Below are 16372 nucleotides of genomic sequence, written 5' to 3'. Positions count from 1 at the left end.
CATACGTCTGTGTGTGCATCGTGTGTCGTGTGGTTGTCCATCACGCGAGATGCCTGTCCCTCTGCTTCGGAGGAATTCAATCGAAAGTCCATTAAGGTCACACGGCAACTTGTTGTGGCTCGACTGTGTACCAGCGCCATGCCATTGTCAAAGCTAAGCCGGCTCTATAGATCCGACAACGTGAGCCAACGCCTAACCAGTCAGTATCCTCGATGCTATACGGACGTTTATCGGAAACGATCCGCAGCAACCACCGAGTAATCTATGGCCACGGATTTGTTGCTCCTACGATCCTCAAAATTTTCCTCTCCATACTCTGCAGTTTAACATTTGTGGTCTATGTTCGAATTGGCTGCCGTTAAAATAGAGTCGATTATATCTTATTGTGTGAATAGTTGATGTTTCGGTATTTCGAAACTTTCCACTGTTATCGTTTGATATTTTGATCGATCTTTGGTGTTCATTCCGTAACGTTGTAATCTATTTGACGAGTAATTATTTTCTAAAACGACGAAACTGTGCTTGAGTAATTAATTGCTTGTTAAGGGTTTGCGAAGGATTCAAAACGAGAGAAAACTGTGATTCTTCAGGATCAGTAAGTTGCTCGATATATTTCGAAAATAGTTTCAAAAGTTCGATTTAAAATTTGTGTCACTTTTACCAGGTTCATTCTTCGATCTTGTCAATGCGTGCTGCGCAATATTTATGATCGAAGAGTACAGGAAGAATCAAATATTCAGACATTTTCACGAGTCATAGTAAGTGATTGAAAACGTCGTTTCAAGAGTCTTTGCGACATCCGTAAAAGTTACAGTTGTAACGTCTCTAGAATACGAGAAAAACGTCGCACTGAACCGCTGGGAAAATTTGCCACGTGTATAAAAGCATTAAAAATCTATCATTGAAAGTATAGTTTTCTCCTAAAAATTAACGTTCACAAAATCGAGCAACAAAGGGAATTAAGTTCCATTCTGTTCCATTGTTGTTTAACGAAACGATCTGTCGTGTAAATTGCGTTAGTTCTCATCGCGTTGCAAATTTAGATCTCGACTAGAAAATTTAAATATAAAATAACAAGATCGAAAAAACAGCCTCAAAGTTCGAAGAATTCAAACTTTTGTGATTAGCAGTGCAATTCAATTTTGTTGGAGAAAATAAAAATCGCTCAAATGAGTATGGGCATGAATATATTAACTGGAAATTATATTCGTTTTTGTAATTAGTCGGGAAAAAATCTAGAATTAACGAAAAAATAGAAAGAACATAATAGCAGAAAGTGAAGTTTCCGGTACAGAAATTTCATATTCGAAGAGAAGCGTACGATTTCTGATAAACTAATGGGTGTAATGGATTATCGAGATTGGTTTTAGCATTCGTTGATAAGTTTATTAAGGACACGCGTGACTAACCTCCGTATGCACCTCTTTTTAGGTCATGTTACAGAATTTCACAGTAAATGTTTTAGCGGGAACAAAATCAATAATTCTGTCATTGAAAGTGGCTTAAAATACAATGGAAGAAATTCTAGAGAAGGATCTGGTTATAAAAATAAATTCACAGATGGCAAAGAAGGAAAGTACTAAAAAATATTGCAAATATATCAGAAGAAAAATACTGTACGTCGAAACAGGTCGTTCGTTAAAACAAATATTTTTATCCAGCGCGTTAAACACAACACACTGCATTCTGCTCCAAAAAGCAAAAGTCGTTCGGAGTTCGTAATCATCGTAGCGAAACGTGTAAGTTTCTTGGAGACAGGTCAAGTCATAAACAGCGCTGAGACATCTAATTTTGGTTCTTCTTCAAAGCTGTACGAAAGAAATACGTACGTGGATTGTCGGTGGAAATTGTGATTCGCGAAATAAACTTCGTCCAAAATAATCAACGTTATCTGAATCGTCGCTCCCATCGTTAATTAAAAGTAGGAAAAACTTGCAACGAAAAAAGGGGAGTTAGGTTCATTTGTGTCGTAGTTCTTCGATATTTGACTCGATACTGAACGATATCTTCTTGGTGTTTATCGCTGGTCGAGCAATAACCAGTGATAATAATGATAATTAAATATTATTATCACATGCTTATCGAATCGATGCTTTTAGTTCGCTCCCGATAGTTTGAATAATTGTGAAATATTCTCGATGAATTTGCATTTCGGTAATGATTTTCATATACGAGATATATGTTCACATAATAATTGATAACATTCTGTATATTCCTCGATTTCAAGAATTAATAATATTTTCACTTATTTATATTTGCTTTCTGCTGGGACACTATTGTTATAATCATGGGTTGATTAGTAGATCGTGCAACTTGATAATGAAAATTATCCGATAATTCGACGTTTAATAAAATTTATTAGAGCACAACCGAATATTCACCGCAATTTCGGAACTATATTTCATGATTAATTCTCGATTATCATATGCTATGTCCATTTATTGTATATATTTGTCCAGATGGTACACTTCAATTAAGGAAACACTCGGTAAACTATCTAATAAAAAATTAAATAGTCCAAATCTAAAAGAATCTAACTAACTCTAATTTCCAGTCGTTTCTTTGTTTCTGTCATCAAATAGGGTTAAACAAATCCTACTTTTCCATCGAAAAAAATTATGTATTAATCTGCAGACTACTATTTCGACCTAACACGAGAACACAGAGTATCAACGTCGTCTCAAAAGTGCCACTTCGTCGATCTTCTTAATTCATCTACCATTTCTCAAGTGTCGATCAAGTAGAGATATGTACAGATCTCATGCGCGAAGCTAGTTGTCTCGTCCGGTGCGACGAGGATACGAAGTTGGCGATGATCCACGATGCAACAAGTTTCTTATTCCAAACTGACAAGCAGCGGATCTGAATGTGACGATGCCAATTCCACCGTTGCGAAGGTTAACAGGTAGCGTCAGGATTGTGAACGTCCGTAGTTTGTTCGAACAACGAGATAACAGTTCGTGGTCGATTGGACTACAATCGTTAGAAAAAGCTTCGATTCTACCAATTTTTCTACCAATTGATTCTACCAATGAACTGTCTCGAATTCAGAGAGAAATTTCGCTGGATGGCAAAATGGTTTTCCGCAAAATGGATTTTCGGGTAGCAGTGGTTGGTTAGATACGAGAACGTGCTCGTATTATATTTATCACAGGGAAATTTATTCAAAACTTCAATGATAAACTGGTCTCTTTGCCGATGCTGAGCTCTGTAAATACGAGCAAATATTTCACTAAGTTATCTTTTTTAATATTCCTCGATATTTAAGGGAAGATATCTTTCTTAAACAACTAAGTACAGCAACTGGTGGCCTCCAATCTCTTCCAGGTTCTGTTTCATCTGAAAAGCATTTATCACTATTGTCGTTGTCTTACTTTGTAAGCTGATATCCTGTCAAGGATCAGAACGAAAGAGAAAGACAGAAGAATTTGCACAGGTTTGTTGCAGCCATTTGTCTCTTTGATTCGTCCTTACCCATGAACATCTTCTCTCCTTGGTCCAGTCTAAAAATATTCAGAAATTCGTGTTTCATCCTCAACCAACATCTGACTGAACGTATCCACGTTCTTTTTCAGAAGATATTATATATTCGTGGCCGGAGGAAATCCGTTCCTCCGCTCCATTGTTATTATTTATTGTACGATTTTCCACGTCAGCCGACAAGAATTCGCTCTAGATTCGTTTCCTCGCGAGTATCACGCTACCTCTTCACAGACACTCTTCATTCAGCAACGACTCTCTTCTCATTCTCTGCTACACCACGTTTCCATCACAATTCTCAGTTTTCGTCCCGAAGCAACTGTTATTATTCTCTTCTATCGCTTTTATTCGCGTCCCTTTCTTAGACCAACTCTTCCGCAACCACATCCATGAATCAGTTACGAGAAGCTTCCCGAGGCCACGACCTCGATCTTTCATTACGCAGAATCCGATCAACTCGGTATCCATTTGCTGCGTATTTTCGTATCGCGTTGCCGTTGTGTATCGGCCAGTAAAACGATGCAGCGCAATGCCCTGCAACTTTGTCCCAATTTTCTGGTCGTTGCGTATTCGTATCAAAACCGAGAAACCGGCTTAACATCGTAACGAACGACGATAAGCAATGGATTTGGCTCGGTTGAATAATCGTATCGTTTGTTCTATTCGACAGCGAGAAACTGACAAACAGCCGATCGGCTCTGTTGTATATCTTTGTATCTCTTTGTACGCAATGGCGCAACGCAATTGTCTATCCATATATCGATACACAACAACGGTAACACGACACGCAGACACGCAACGAAGGAATACTGGCTCCTAAACTACAGTGAAAAACTATTTAATATACTGGTCCCGCTTATGCAACTCCTTCAGTGAGAAAGCACGTGATCGTTTAGCGAAAAAAAGAGAGAAAGAGCGACTGCCTTCACACAGCGTGCAATGTCGACACAATGTGCTGCTGGGTATATTCCGAAGTATGGAAACGCTTATGCTTTCATGACGATTGCCAAAAGTTATTTAGCAGAGAATCCCTATACCTTGGAATACGAGGAACCACGATTGCCTTTCTGGTTCCTCTATTCATTCGCCGTATAGTATCGCTAGTCTGGGCTGAATCGCCGGCGCTGCTGTGGGTGATCACGTTTTCACGACAATCGACGACCTCCGCCTCGAGACAGTCCTACACCACGTCCTTCGGTGGCCTCTGCAAGGTACCACATCCCCTCGTGGTCGATCCACTAACTACAACGAGAGCTGTGTTCGAGAGGAGATTTAGCTTTGAGATCTCGACGAGTGTCGAGCGTATATGGTACGAGAGGTTGTCGAAGGACGATCCGATGACGAGGACATTGTCTTCTTTTCAGCACGACGTTTTCAGTCGACCCGGACACGCACATAGACAGCCTCGAGCAGGCCGAACAGATCGTCCTTGAGGGTACCAGCAAGTGGTCCTGCAAGATCGCCATCACAGGTGACACGATGATACTGATACCTTAGAGAGTTAAGAGTTTACTCCACCCACCGAGACCGACCGTGTCGTGAACGACACGGTTTCTATGCCGTGTAAAATGTGACACACACGTGACACACGCTTTTTCATACACGAGAATTTATGGAATTGGACCTGGTCGCGCGATCGCAGCCAGAGGAGAACGGTTCGCCGTACCTGTTTGACAACCTGTTTTTTACCTTCTTTTGACTCCTGAATATTCTTCGCGCTATTGTTTTCGCTCCAGATTGGCTCGTTCGAAAGGCTCGTCTCAAATTTCCGGCAATCTGATGATATTTTTAATGTTATACTGTAAAACGATTTTCAAATATTGCAAATTTCAAATTCGATACGGATCGTACACGACCGCGACGGTTTCGATTAGATCTCGGTAACTTCATTTCGAATGTATATCTTCGTTTTATTTGTATTCTATCTCGTCATACTCGGTTATCGTGTAAGATGCGGAATACAAATCAAAACGAGGTACGTTAAAATAAAATAGCAGAAGCCAAACTCTTTCCGATCGCCTATCATCCAATGATACGACGCATCGTTCGAGAGTTCGAGTTTTTAAAACTACGAAATTTCGAAATTTCGTATTTTCGGAATATGAAAATTGAAATAAATACGTTATATCTCTGGCAACGATAATTTTGACAAACAATACCTGTCAAGCTTATACGGCAACCGTAACGCCTCGAAAGCTGCCGGTTGGCGAATGGTCGACATTTCTCTTTTAATAAGGCACAAAATCACGTTACGGAGGAATCCAATGTCTTTCTGCGCACGATTTTCGATCTGATCAGCCGCAAAATCATCCACGATAAATCATGAACCGCATCGATCACGCCTCGTTGCGTCCGATATCTCGACTCGTGTACTCTGCATTCGAGGGAAGCTGGAGAAACTAAACCCCACGTCGAAGCAATTTGCGGTGCGAAGTTTCCAGATCGATGAGACATTCGACGGTATTGGTCACGTAATTCCGCCTGACAACTTTAGACACTTCGCGATTGTTTTCGTAGTTCCCGTAGTTACTCGTTCATCCTTCACAATAAAATCGTGACGCTACGTATAAACGAAACCAAGCAGAATAAAATCGCCCGCCCTGAGCGCCCGTTAAAGTAACGAAATATGATAAAAATCATTTTTTCTATGGCTTAAGGGTAGGTTCTTTTTAGGATATTAAAGATTAATCACGTGTCTGTTGAAATATTTCAAAGTAGATTTTTTACCATTTTTACTTTCTTGTTAATTATGGAAATGAAAAACGATAAGTCCTATAGAGTTAAGTCGACTGCCGATAATTGTTGCAGACGATTATAGAAATATAACTTTATTCGTTAGGAAGCTATAAAAGAAATTAAAAATTTGCTAGGTACGTAACGCGTATTTCATAGAAATATTATTTCCTAGAAATTTTAGGAATTATAATTTTTTATCAGGTTTTTCTTAATTCTGTTATTTTCTTTTATATGTGAACCGAATGTAGATGCGAATGTAGATATGAATTCTATGAAAACGAAACATGCACGTACGTATCATTATAGTCTCATATTACCCGCAAACAAGAATAATAGTAATAGTACACGCAATAATCCATCGACTATGCTACTACTAGAACGTGATTATTTTGCATAAACGTTTTACGAACTGCTCAATGATTAAACAAGCGTACAAGCGTGCATTAAATCTTTCACGGATTTCTATCTAGATCTACGGAATTTTATCAAAATCGATGGTCAACGACATAAATTCCACTCGGTTTCTTAATAAATATTATTACGCTCTCGAGCAAATGAGAAATCTAAATGTTAGGAAATTGCTAAAATGTGAAACATCTATTTGTCAAGGAATATAAATCCTCCTTTCTGTAATTTTAACAAAAATGAAACGAAAGAGATAAGGAGAGGGTATCACGCAAGTAAGAAAAATCAATTCACGAGAATTGGAAAAATGTACGTACGACGTTTTGAGATAAAAGTTGATTTTCAGAAAGAAAACGCCGTGTTATCAGCGCAAAGAGCCTGCGTTTGAACATTTCGATTATCGTTCCGCGTGTATAAAAGACACACCAACGGATCGGCAAACTAGGAAAATTGCTTTATTTTTCGAATTCTGACCAATGACAGAAATCAGTTGCTGGGATATTATTAAAGTTAGAAACAATGACGTTCGTAGCTTCGGATCGCGCACTGTAATTTCGACGAGAGAAAGTAAAATAGTTGAAAATAAATCAAAGAGAATTTATAATTTTTCGCACTTAAACATATCTCTTTGCTGATTATTTTTGTACAAATGTGTTCATTTTTGTGAACAAGCCTAACTTTTTACTTTTCTAGGCTTCGAAGAAATTTAAGATATTTATCGAGATCATCGTACGGTTGATTTCTGCAGATCTCACAAAGGACATAGCCTAACAAGCAAACACTCACCTCACTAAAGAAATAAAATAATCAAATTCGAAGATGGTATCCCTCTGGGGATAGCCATCCACATGTTATTTAGCAATTAAGTTAGAAAAATTTACCAAATGTCCAGCTGGACAAATTGTAAAGTACAAATTAAATAATAAAAAAAAAAGTTGATTTCTACGTCAAATGTTTGGGAGGTTTTTCGAGAAAAGCAGGACCTTCGAGAGTAAAATTTCGAGGATAAACAACACAGATTACTCAGGAAAGAACGATAATATTATAATATAATATACCGCACACTATTATATGATATAATCTATCAAAGAATGTTTAACATTCCTTACTGTCAAAGTAAATGAAAGAATTCATGACACACGAAGATAAAGCTAAAAGTGGAGAGAATAAAGGAGAAACGAAATGGAAGTTACAGAAATATCGAGAAAATTGTTATATTAAAAGGAAATAGCAAGAATTCGAGATACGCGGAAACAAGATTGAAAAAGGAGAAGAAATAAAATAACGGCGAGAAATATGTCAAAAAATCGATTACGTTTACTCCCTTTGACTGCGATGTAACCAAGATCGTGAAACAGAAAATAGCCTGTTTTAAGAAGAAGGCAACTTTTGTTAAACGCAACTGTCGAAGAAGAAGGATGTGTCATTTTAGCAACGTTCGATCAGTCAAATTCAATCTCGTTCTCCACGATATTATCATCTGTTTCCCGCTTTAAGGGAAAAAATCACGGAAGAGAAGAAGCCATGGAAAAATGGAGCTTCGATAACGAGTAATTGGTTTTATCGGAGACAGGGAACTTCTTCGAAACAGAATTCCGTAGGAGAGAAAAGGACATATAAAACAATTGCATACATTTAAATGAAAAATGGAACGAATCGAAGTGTAGTAACGGAATAGGACCGTTGATAAAGACACGCCAAGTATCAAATATCAATAATTTCGAACTGTAATTAACGCGACCCTAAAATTAAAATTGAAAACGATACAAAGAATATTCTTGATATATTTACTGAAATTTTTTAACGAATTTGAAGATATATACTTTGATAGAAATATTAAGGCGAATTTTGTATAATGGCGCTTAATAACATATTTATTTCTTAACATACGAAATTACAATAAAACTGACTTTTGTAGCTGTATAACATATAAACGCAAGATAATTTAATATCACGATACTAGCAAAGCTTTTCAAACCTCTCGTACGTAACATTCAAACAATTTAGCGCACGATTGCTGTCGTCGTTCGTATATGAAGCGAACAGAATCCGCAACTCGTCGTAAGAATTTCTCTGGTAAAAAGTATTTAGGTCTGGTAAAGTTAAATGCTGGAGCCACAGGGCGACAACCAACACCGACAGGCCACGTTGCTGCTGTATAACATCTTTCTATTACGACCATTCAACGCAACTGAGGCGGCAAACGGAAGAGAGGAGAAGATCAGGGACAACAAACGAGCGAAAGAGTTTCGTAAAGTCCACGAACGACTTGTCCAGACATGGGATAAAGAGGAAGAGGAAGCACAAGGGTGCGAGAAGGCTCGCAGTCCGCCCCGAAACGATCGATAGTTCAACGTACAGGGAAGTGCAGCGGCTGCAGCGCACACGTGCAGTCCTCGCGGCCTATTCACCTGTGTGTATGCAACGTACAGCCTGGTTGTGTCTCTACTCGCACACCCTTGCTTCCACGACCTCCGCCCTAACCGTTATTTTTTCTCCGAATCCATGAAATTCATCGACACGATTTCGTACTCTGACCCATAGTTGCATGCATTTTTCCGAGTATCATTCATCTCGCGGATGAAGGATCGATCGAGTAGGGGAGGGACTATGTGGAATTGTTGTTACATTTTTTTCGACGAGTAGAATATAGAGATAAAAGTTTATTTTTGCCGTGATGTCGCGTGTAGTTCTCATATAATATCATTTTTCTTGCTTTGGTATAAATTTCACGTTACATAATTTCACATTGTTGGTAATTCCAGGGTTTAATTAAGAACAGTGAAAAATAAGGATAAAGACGTAGAAATCTATGCCTCTATGCACTGAAATATCTTACTGTTTAATCGGCGATAGAAATTTGGATACTCGTAACAATATTTTCTAAGCAAATACGAATCGCGTATCGTTTCCTGAATTTATCTGTCTTTCGAAAGAAAAGCTGTATTTATCCTGATTTTCAAATGAAATTCTCGCCTACGCTGGCATGTGCGTGCCAACAGCGTTTTTCATATCGTCGGTGCGAGAAGAAATTTCAAGTTAATAGTTCAACTTGATTACACGCCACAAAGATAAGGAATCACGATGACAGTGAGGACGACGATGGGAAGATAAAACGGCGAGATGGAAGAAGGCGTAAAATTGTAATAGGAATTTGAAGAGGTTGACAGATGTATTTGGGATGAAGGATTGGAAGATGCCACTGAGATGGATCGGTCTTGGCAGATGTGTTCGTGTATTACGAGAGTGAAATATCTACAGGTTGTCAACAAAATTGGGATAATATCGTTTGTGATCTATAATACTTTTATACTGTATCGTTTAAAAATTTTATGGACGTCGAAGATTATACGGATAAATGTTTCTTTAAAAGAGATATTGTTTACCGAGTTCGGTTCAAACGAACGACAAATTATTTTATTCAACTGTATATAAAATATCGACAAGTCCGCGAAAAACGTGATGAAAAACGTCAAGTTTCGGATCGTCGTTTCAAACACAGCACTCGTTACTCTTGAAATATAAAATGTAACGCAGTTAACTTACAGCTAAAACAGAATGCCGAACAAATTAAAGGTGACATAGAAGTCAATAAATTGTAATTGCATCATTGACGATAATGGGGTGAAAAAATTAACGTTCGTGCTTTAACACTATTCTTTTCTTACTTTATAATACAATAAAAATTATTACAACGTTATGTGTTGAAAATTACCGAAATATTTATAGTTGCATAATCTAGAATTCTCTGCTAAAAATACGCATGTACGCGTATTTCTGTATGAAAATCAAACGGTTTAGGATAACAGGATACTCGCTTAATCGATACACGGGCCTGAAGAAGCTACAAAAAACAAAACAATACACGCTCCATCTATAAAAATTACCAGTTGTATATGTCGGAGTCAGGTTGGAATTTTGGGGGCGTTCGATGAACCTTTACTTACTTTACCGTCGCGGATGTAGCTAACGTTTATGGGTACAAATGTGGACACTACAAGAGGCTATGAGTAATAGCGGCGATAGGATGGTCGAGACGATGGTGACAACGAATTCAGGTTCGATAACGAATCCACGGTCCACGGGATGACGAGTACAAACGTAATACACGATTCGGGTAACTTTCTCGATAACTCAATCAGCAATTCGTTCAACGACTAACTAACTAACCCGTAATCCAAATGAAGCTGCCCTTATATATTGCTGTCCCCACTTCTCGGGTCAATCTTTGTTTTTAAGGAGAGCCATATAATCATTCCACACCTCTGTCAAGTACACGTCCCTCCCGTGATCGTGGCTACGTCCAGTGACCCGCTATGTCACTTCGAACCCGAACCCATCGTCATAAAGCCAGACTGGAACATTAGAACTATTTCTTATTTTTATTATTTAAGTGTAGCTATAGTAAAAGTCTGGACTAGGGTATTGGGCTTTTTCCCAACATTCCGGACGGGAAATCCCGATGTTCTTTCATCTGCGACATATAAATATATTTCAAATAAAATTAATACAGAGGAATGCAAACGAACTTATTGTTCACCTAGTACATTGTATGTATTTCACGTTGGAGGATCTCGATATTTTACTCGACGAATCGATGATCGAACGACGCGAATAAAAGCATTTCATGCGACGAAACAGAAAGCGAAGATCCCGGAAGATTTCACCGACTGCTCCAACTCTGACACAAGATATAACGTTGAAATGTCGATAGGATTGAAAAGAATGTGGAAAGATTCCGAAAAAATTCGATTTCCTGCGTGTTATTCCCGTGAGAAGCCGCGACTGACGAAATCCGCCAACGAAGTTTCTCCTAACACGTGAATTTACGAACATGGGGGTGAATATCGGGAAAAACTGTCTGCGCCGCTCTCCGACGAACGAGAAACTGCCGATTTCTTTGAGAAAAAATTTTTTTTTAATAAAAACAATCTGTTACTAATCTCATATTTGATACGTAACTATTGTGTTGGCAACTAAGTGATTGCGGAGTTTGTCATTAGGTGGTATTGACAAAATCCGCAATCACTTAGTTGCCAGCGCAATATAATTCTGTGAGAAGAGAAAAGAGTGGAATGAAAACGTTCGATCTTACATTGGAAATTTTAGTTTTGTTTCTATTAATTTCTGGAGGATTTATATCGCTGAAAACAATTTGGGGTCGTTATATAAATATTCGAAAATGAAAAAGGTATTTCAAAGTTTTATTACACAAACTTTCGATTGGTGTTTTTAAACAAATAAAATGGGAAAGATATCGCGTTACACGGTTATATGATAGCTTTATGAAATTAATGAAACCTGTCGAGAGGGAGAGAGAAAGATGCTAATTCAAAATATCGATGAACTTTAGGATTTAGCAAAACTGAAATTTAAATTGTCGTTGATAACATTAATACGAATGGGTAATCGGTATAGCAAAAGGATCTTTTTTATTGTTAATTAAAATTACTTAAAAATTCAGACTAAAGCAATGGTTTAGACTACTTTGAATTCAGACTACAATGCTTCCAAACAAAGCATTAGTTCCCGACTGAAAATAGACTTACTACTTTGTGTTGCTAATATAGAAATCTTGTCCGTGTTCCCATGATTGATGTAACTTGGAATATTGATAGGTTGCCAGAAAATGGAGGCATATTGATCTTGGCAGATGGTGAAGCTAACAGTAAACAAGCCCTTAACTATCTATAATGTAAGCAACGCGAACATGTACGAGAATAGCAATCTGTAAAGTGATTTACGATAAAGGCACGCAAGTTATAATATTATGCAACAATTCGCAAGATTCTTAATTATTATCAAAATTTCAAGTAATCGCGTTAAATTGTATATTCAACAATCCCTTGGAAACTACACTTCTACATATAATTAAATTCTTCTCGGCAATAACGCAATAGCGTAACAAGCAGCAGTCCATAATTTCATCGTGAAAGAAACATAACGACGATCTAAAAACCTTAAGAAATATGATCAAGGAATTATAATACTTGCAAATCATAATACTTCGACTCGGATACTCTATGCAACAGAAGATAAACAAAGTATTATCGACGATAGGAAAGGTATTAAAAATGTAATTTTTAAAAGTGGATTCGTTTAATAGATACTACGTTTACACGTTTGAGCGGGATTTTTTAGAACTTTCTGAAGGAAGTCTATAAAACAAAATGGTTATTTGAATTATTAAATTATTAAATCGCATAAGGAATGTCCAGTCGAACTTCTTAGTACTAGCTACGTATCGACAATTACGATAGCTTTTAAAGGAATTTCTTCTCTTTATATTTGCAAAATAATCGGCAAATAGCCATTTAGTAATTCGAAATTAACATTTGCAAAAATACGCCGTGCAATCATTTGCTGTCTGTTCCCGCAGTGAAAACGATCAAAGCGTTCCTGGAACATTCGCATAGTCTTTATCGCATTCAAAAACGCTCGGTGTAATTTCTATGAATGTTCGTACGTCGCGTGCATAAACGGACACGCGTTACCACTTTCATGTTTTAATTTTACGAGAACGGGGAACGAAAACGAGCATTCGCTGGCCTCGTGTAAACGCACCGAGGGAGGAACGTCGGAGAGAAAAAAAGTAAAAGCAGCAATTTATTCTGGCGACAGTTTCAACTAGCGCAATTCAAAGTAACATTAATCGAATCTCTCTCTTTCTGGACACCGCGAAGAAAGAGTTTCTTCATAGTGTAAAACCTAGCCAAGAAAAAAGAGAGGAAATTTTTAGTCCACTCTGTGAGTTGCCTTCAGAAGTCGCGACGTTGCTAATTCGATTTCGTACGTTCAGTCTTGAAGATCTGGTTCGTCGAAGCAGGCACGAGGAAACGTAAAACGAAACCGACGTTCCTTTCCTCTGTTTCCTCCGATTCTCGAGATTCGTCGATAAACGAGCAAGATGGAACTCGCTGGAGAAAACGAATCGAACTTTAAACGCCTTCGTGCCTTGGAACGAGCGAACGAGAAGAAAATCGGAAAGAAAAGCAACGAGAATAAACACGGCACACGTACCGCTAGCTTGCGATAAGTTTCGTTTCTTTGAATGACGAACGAGGACGAAATGGTGGCAATATAGAGTCCCACGTAGAATTCGAAAAGACGGCGAGATAGTCGAATCGCGTCTCTTTGATCTCCCCTGCTTCGTTCTCTCGTACGTTTAGCACCTCTGTTTGCAGGTTACTTGAATTTTTCTATTCTAAATATTCGGATTTGCTTCGCTATATTCCACGTTCGTGATGCGATTGGAAAGAAGAGGTGGCCACGAGTTTTCATAAGAGAACGTAGTATATCCTTTTTCTTTAAGATCGTGTGGGGAAACATGAAAGCTTCTGAGTATTTTCCAGGCACTTTTATCGTAGATGCTATAATCTTCGTCATTTCCTCCGGCTAATCTTTCTTCGAAAAGCTTTTTAATTTAGAAAGAAAGAAAATAAATCACCAATGCGAAAAATAATTAGAAGTTATGCGTATATATATTTCAGAACTATTAAAATTTCTTTTAATATTTTCCTCGATACCGGGATTTCTTAAAACAGGAAAAGGATTAACTATCTAAAAGGAATTGATAGTCGCAGGATCAAAGTACAGTAGTTACTAAAATTAACAGCGGTCGAGATTCTGCTTCGAGACTATAACCAAGACTGTCATTTCATCTCATTTAGAAACGAAAAAGCAAATATACGATGGGGTGCTATATACAATAACCTCGAAGAAAAGGATTATTAGCGGGCAAAAAATTCAATTGGAAGAAGGAGTGAATGAGAGGAAACTTTGGGGCAAAACGCGCTGAAAATCGGACGTAGGAAAATGTGCCGCGTTAGTAAGCGGATGAATTCGAACGAAAACTTCTCTCGCGTCGAAAAAATGAACGACTTTACCGGGCTTCCACGATGCTGCGAATTTAAGAGCATGAAAGGTACAACCGCGAAAAAAGGAAAGAAGGAACGTGGCGGGTATTAAGTAAGTTGAAAGAAAAAGGAGCGTAAAGGAAGCGTCCTGCATTGAGCAACCTTCTCCGGCTCTATATTCTTGTGCTTGCGATTCGTTCAAAATGACGGTGATCGAGGCAAAGTTAAATAGAAAGTCGGGAAAAATGTTGAATAGCGAATATCGAGATTTAGTCCAGAAGGCGCAGTTTAAAAAGAAATTTCCTAATTTACAAAAATAAGCAGAGGGAGCGAATATCGAGATTTAGTCCAGAAGACGCAGCTTAAAAAGAAATTTCCCAATTTACAAAAATAAGGAGAGGGAGATTTAGGTACAGAAAATAAAATCGTAAAAGTCGTGAACAGAAGGATCTCTGTGATCTTAAGCGTCGAGAGAGAAAGGAAAGAATCGAAGAACAATGGCGAGTAAGCATAAAATTGTCGAGAAGCAGAAATCTTCCTTTAGTAGCGTTAATTGCTGATTTCTAGAGGGTCGAACAGAGAGCCAATCGATACTGGACCGATTGAATTGATTTTACGGCTACTGCTCGTTAAAAGATAGAACTCGTTCTGAGCAGTTGCTCGATTAAACGTTTCCCAACTTAACGATTCGTTTGAACAGGGAACGACGAGAGGAAAGTGACAATTGGCTATGATATTTGGGTCATGTTTCCTTTGACCATCGACACTGAAATGATAAACATTGGAACGAAATTACACAATTATTGTGAATCGCGCCTGTAGCGAAGCGAAATTCTATTTGACTTTAGAGAAACCGAGCAAGTACTGAAAAATGTCAATACTTGAAAGTCAAAGAATAACTTCAACTTTTTGGCGTGATTTTCAAAGAACTGACGGTCCAAGATTATTCAAAGGCGCTTCAACATTATTTCGTGATTATTCAGTGTCGTCGTAAAGACATATTTCAAAGCCAATGTAATTTCAAAAATATTTCAAGATTATCGCAGACTTGCGTCAAAGACGTTTAAAGATCCTTTTTAAAAAAATATTATATCTGACCATTGGATAATTAAAGCATTAAATTATTACTTGCCATCAAGACGCGTTTCCATCTTTCCGTTCGCATATTCGTTTTCGTGAAACTAAATAGTTAACAACAATTGTCGAATAAAGAGAAACCAGAAGCGGTAACGCTTCATCGATAAGATTTTAAATAACGTGAAAGCATGTCACGAACGGAGGAAGATTCAGAGATTAAGGATAGCGATCTTAGCCATGGAGCGATTACGGCAATTAAAGTGTTTCTGAGAGGAAGACGAGAGAAAAAGAAGGACGGGCGACGAAGGAGCAAAGAGAAACGAAACTTGCCGGGAGTAGGAGAATGATCATTAGAGTAATTGCTGTCTCGTCACGAAGCGGGTCAACAGTTTTTCCTCTTTCTGAACTGTGCTACACGCGCCGTCGGACGCCATCCGCGGTCAAAACTTCGCTATGACGGATGGTTCACCGATGAGAACGTCGCACCGTGAAAGTCGCAGAGATCTTCAAGATGGTGCAGCGAGTTGGAGCAGCGTTTTGTCTTTGTAAACTTGTTGCGATGCAATTAGGTATTTGGATAATTTATTGCGCTAAATTAAAAGGAAAACATACAAGATGACTTTAAAAATACAAATTCTGTACAATTTGACAGTCCTGAAGTGGAGGAAGGGCTGTAGTGAAAATATTTGTACTTGAAACTCTTGTTTATAATTTTACTGAATTTGTTTATAAATGCCGATACTAGAAAATATTATTCTTTGATGGTTTAGACAAATTTGAAAGCGATGGTAGAAGAAACAGCTGTAATGGGATTGTGT

General features: G+C 38.1%; 1 protein-coding gene across 9 annotated transcripts in view; it reads left to right on the top strand.

The window, feature by feature from the left end:
• The window catches only part of unc-13, a 375340-nt gene that overhangs the window by 331438 nt on the left and 27530 nt on the right, over nt 1–16372 (top strand). For 7 of the 9 annotated variants that reach the window (XR_013061854.1, XR_013061853.1, XM_076627833.1 and 4 more), the window contains one exon: nt 4845–4951. The exons of the other annotated variants lie outside the window; for them this stretch is intronic. Coding sequence is in view for 5 of the 7 variants with exons in the window: in XM_076627833.1 (XP_076483948.1) it covers nt 4845–4951 (107 nt within the window). In the remaining 2 variants the exon portion in view is untranslated. The remainder of the gene's footprint in view (nt 1–4844; nt 4952–16372) is intronic. 9 annotated transcript variants of the gene reach the window in all.

This window comes from Bombus vancouverensis, chromosome 2 (genome assembly GCF_051014615.1).
Source record: "Bombus vancouverensis nearcticus chromosome 2, iyBomVanc1_principal, whole genome shotgun sequence".
Classification (NCBI taxonomy): Eukaryota; Metazoa; Arthropoda; class Insecta; order Hymenoptera; family Apidae; genus Bombus; species Bombus vancouverensis.
The sequence above is the reverse complement of the archived record's forward strand: the minus strand, read 5'-3'. Positions and strand labels throughout refer to the sequence as shown.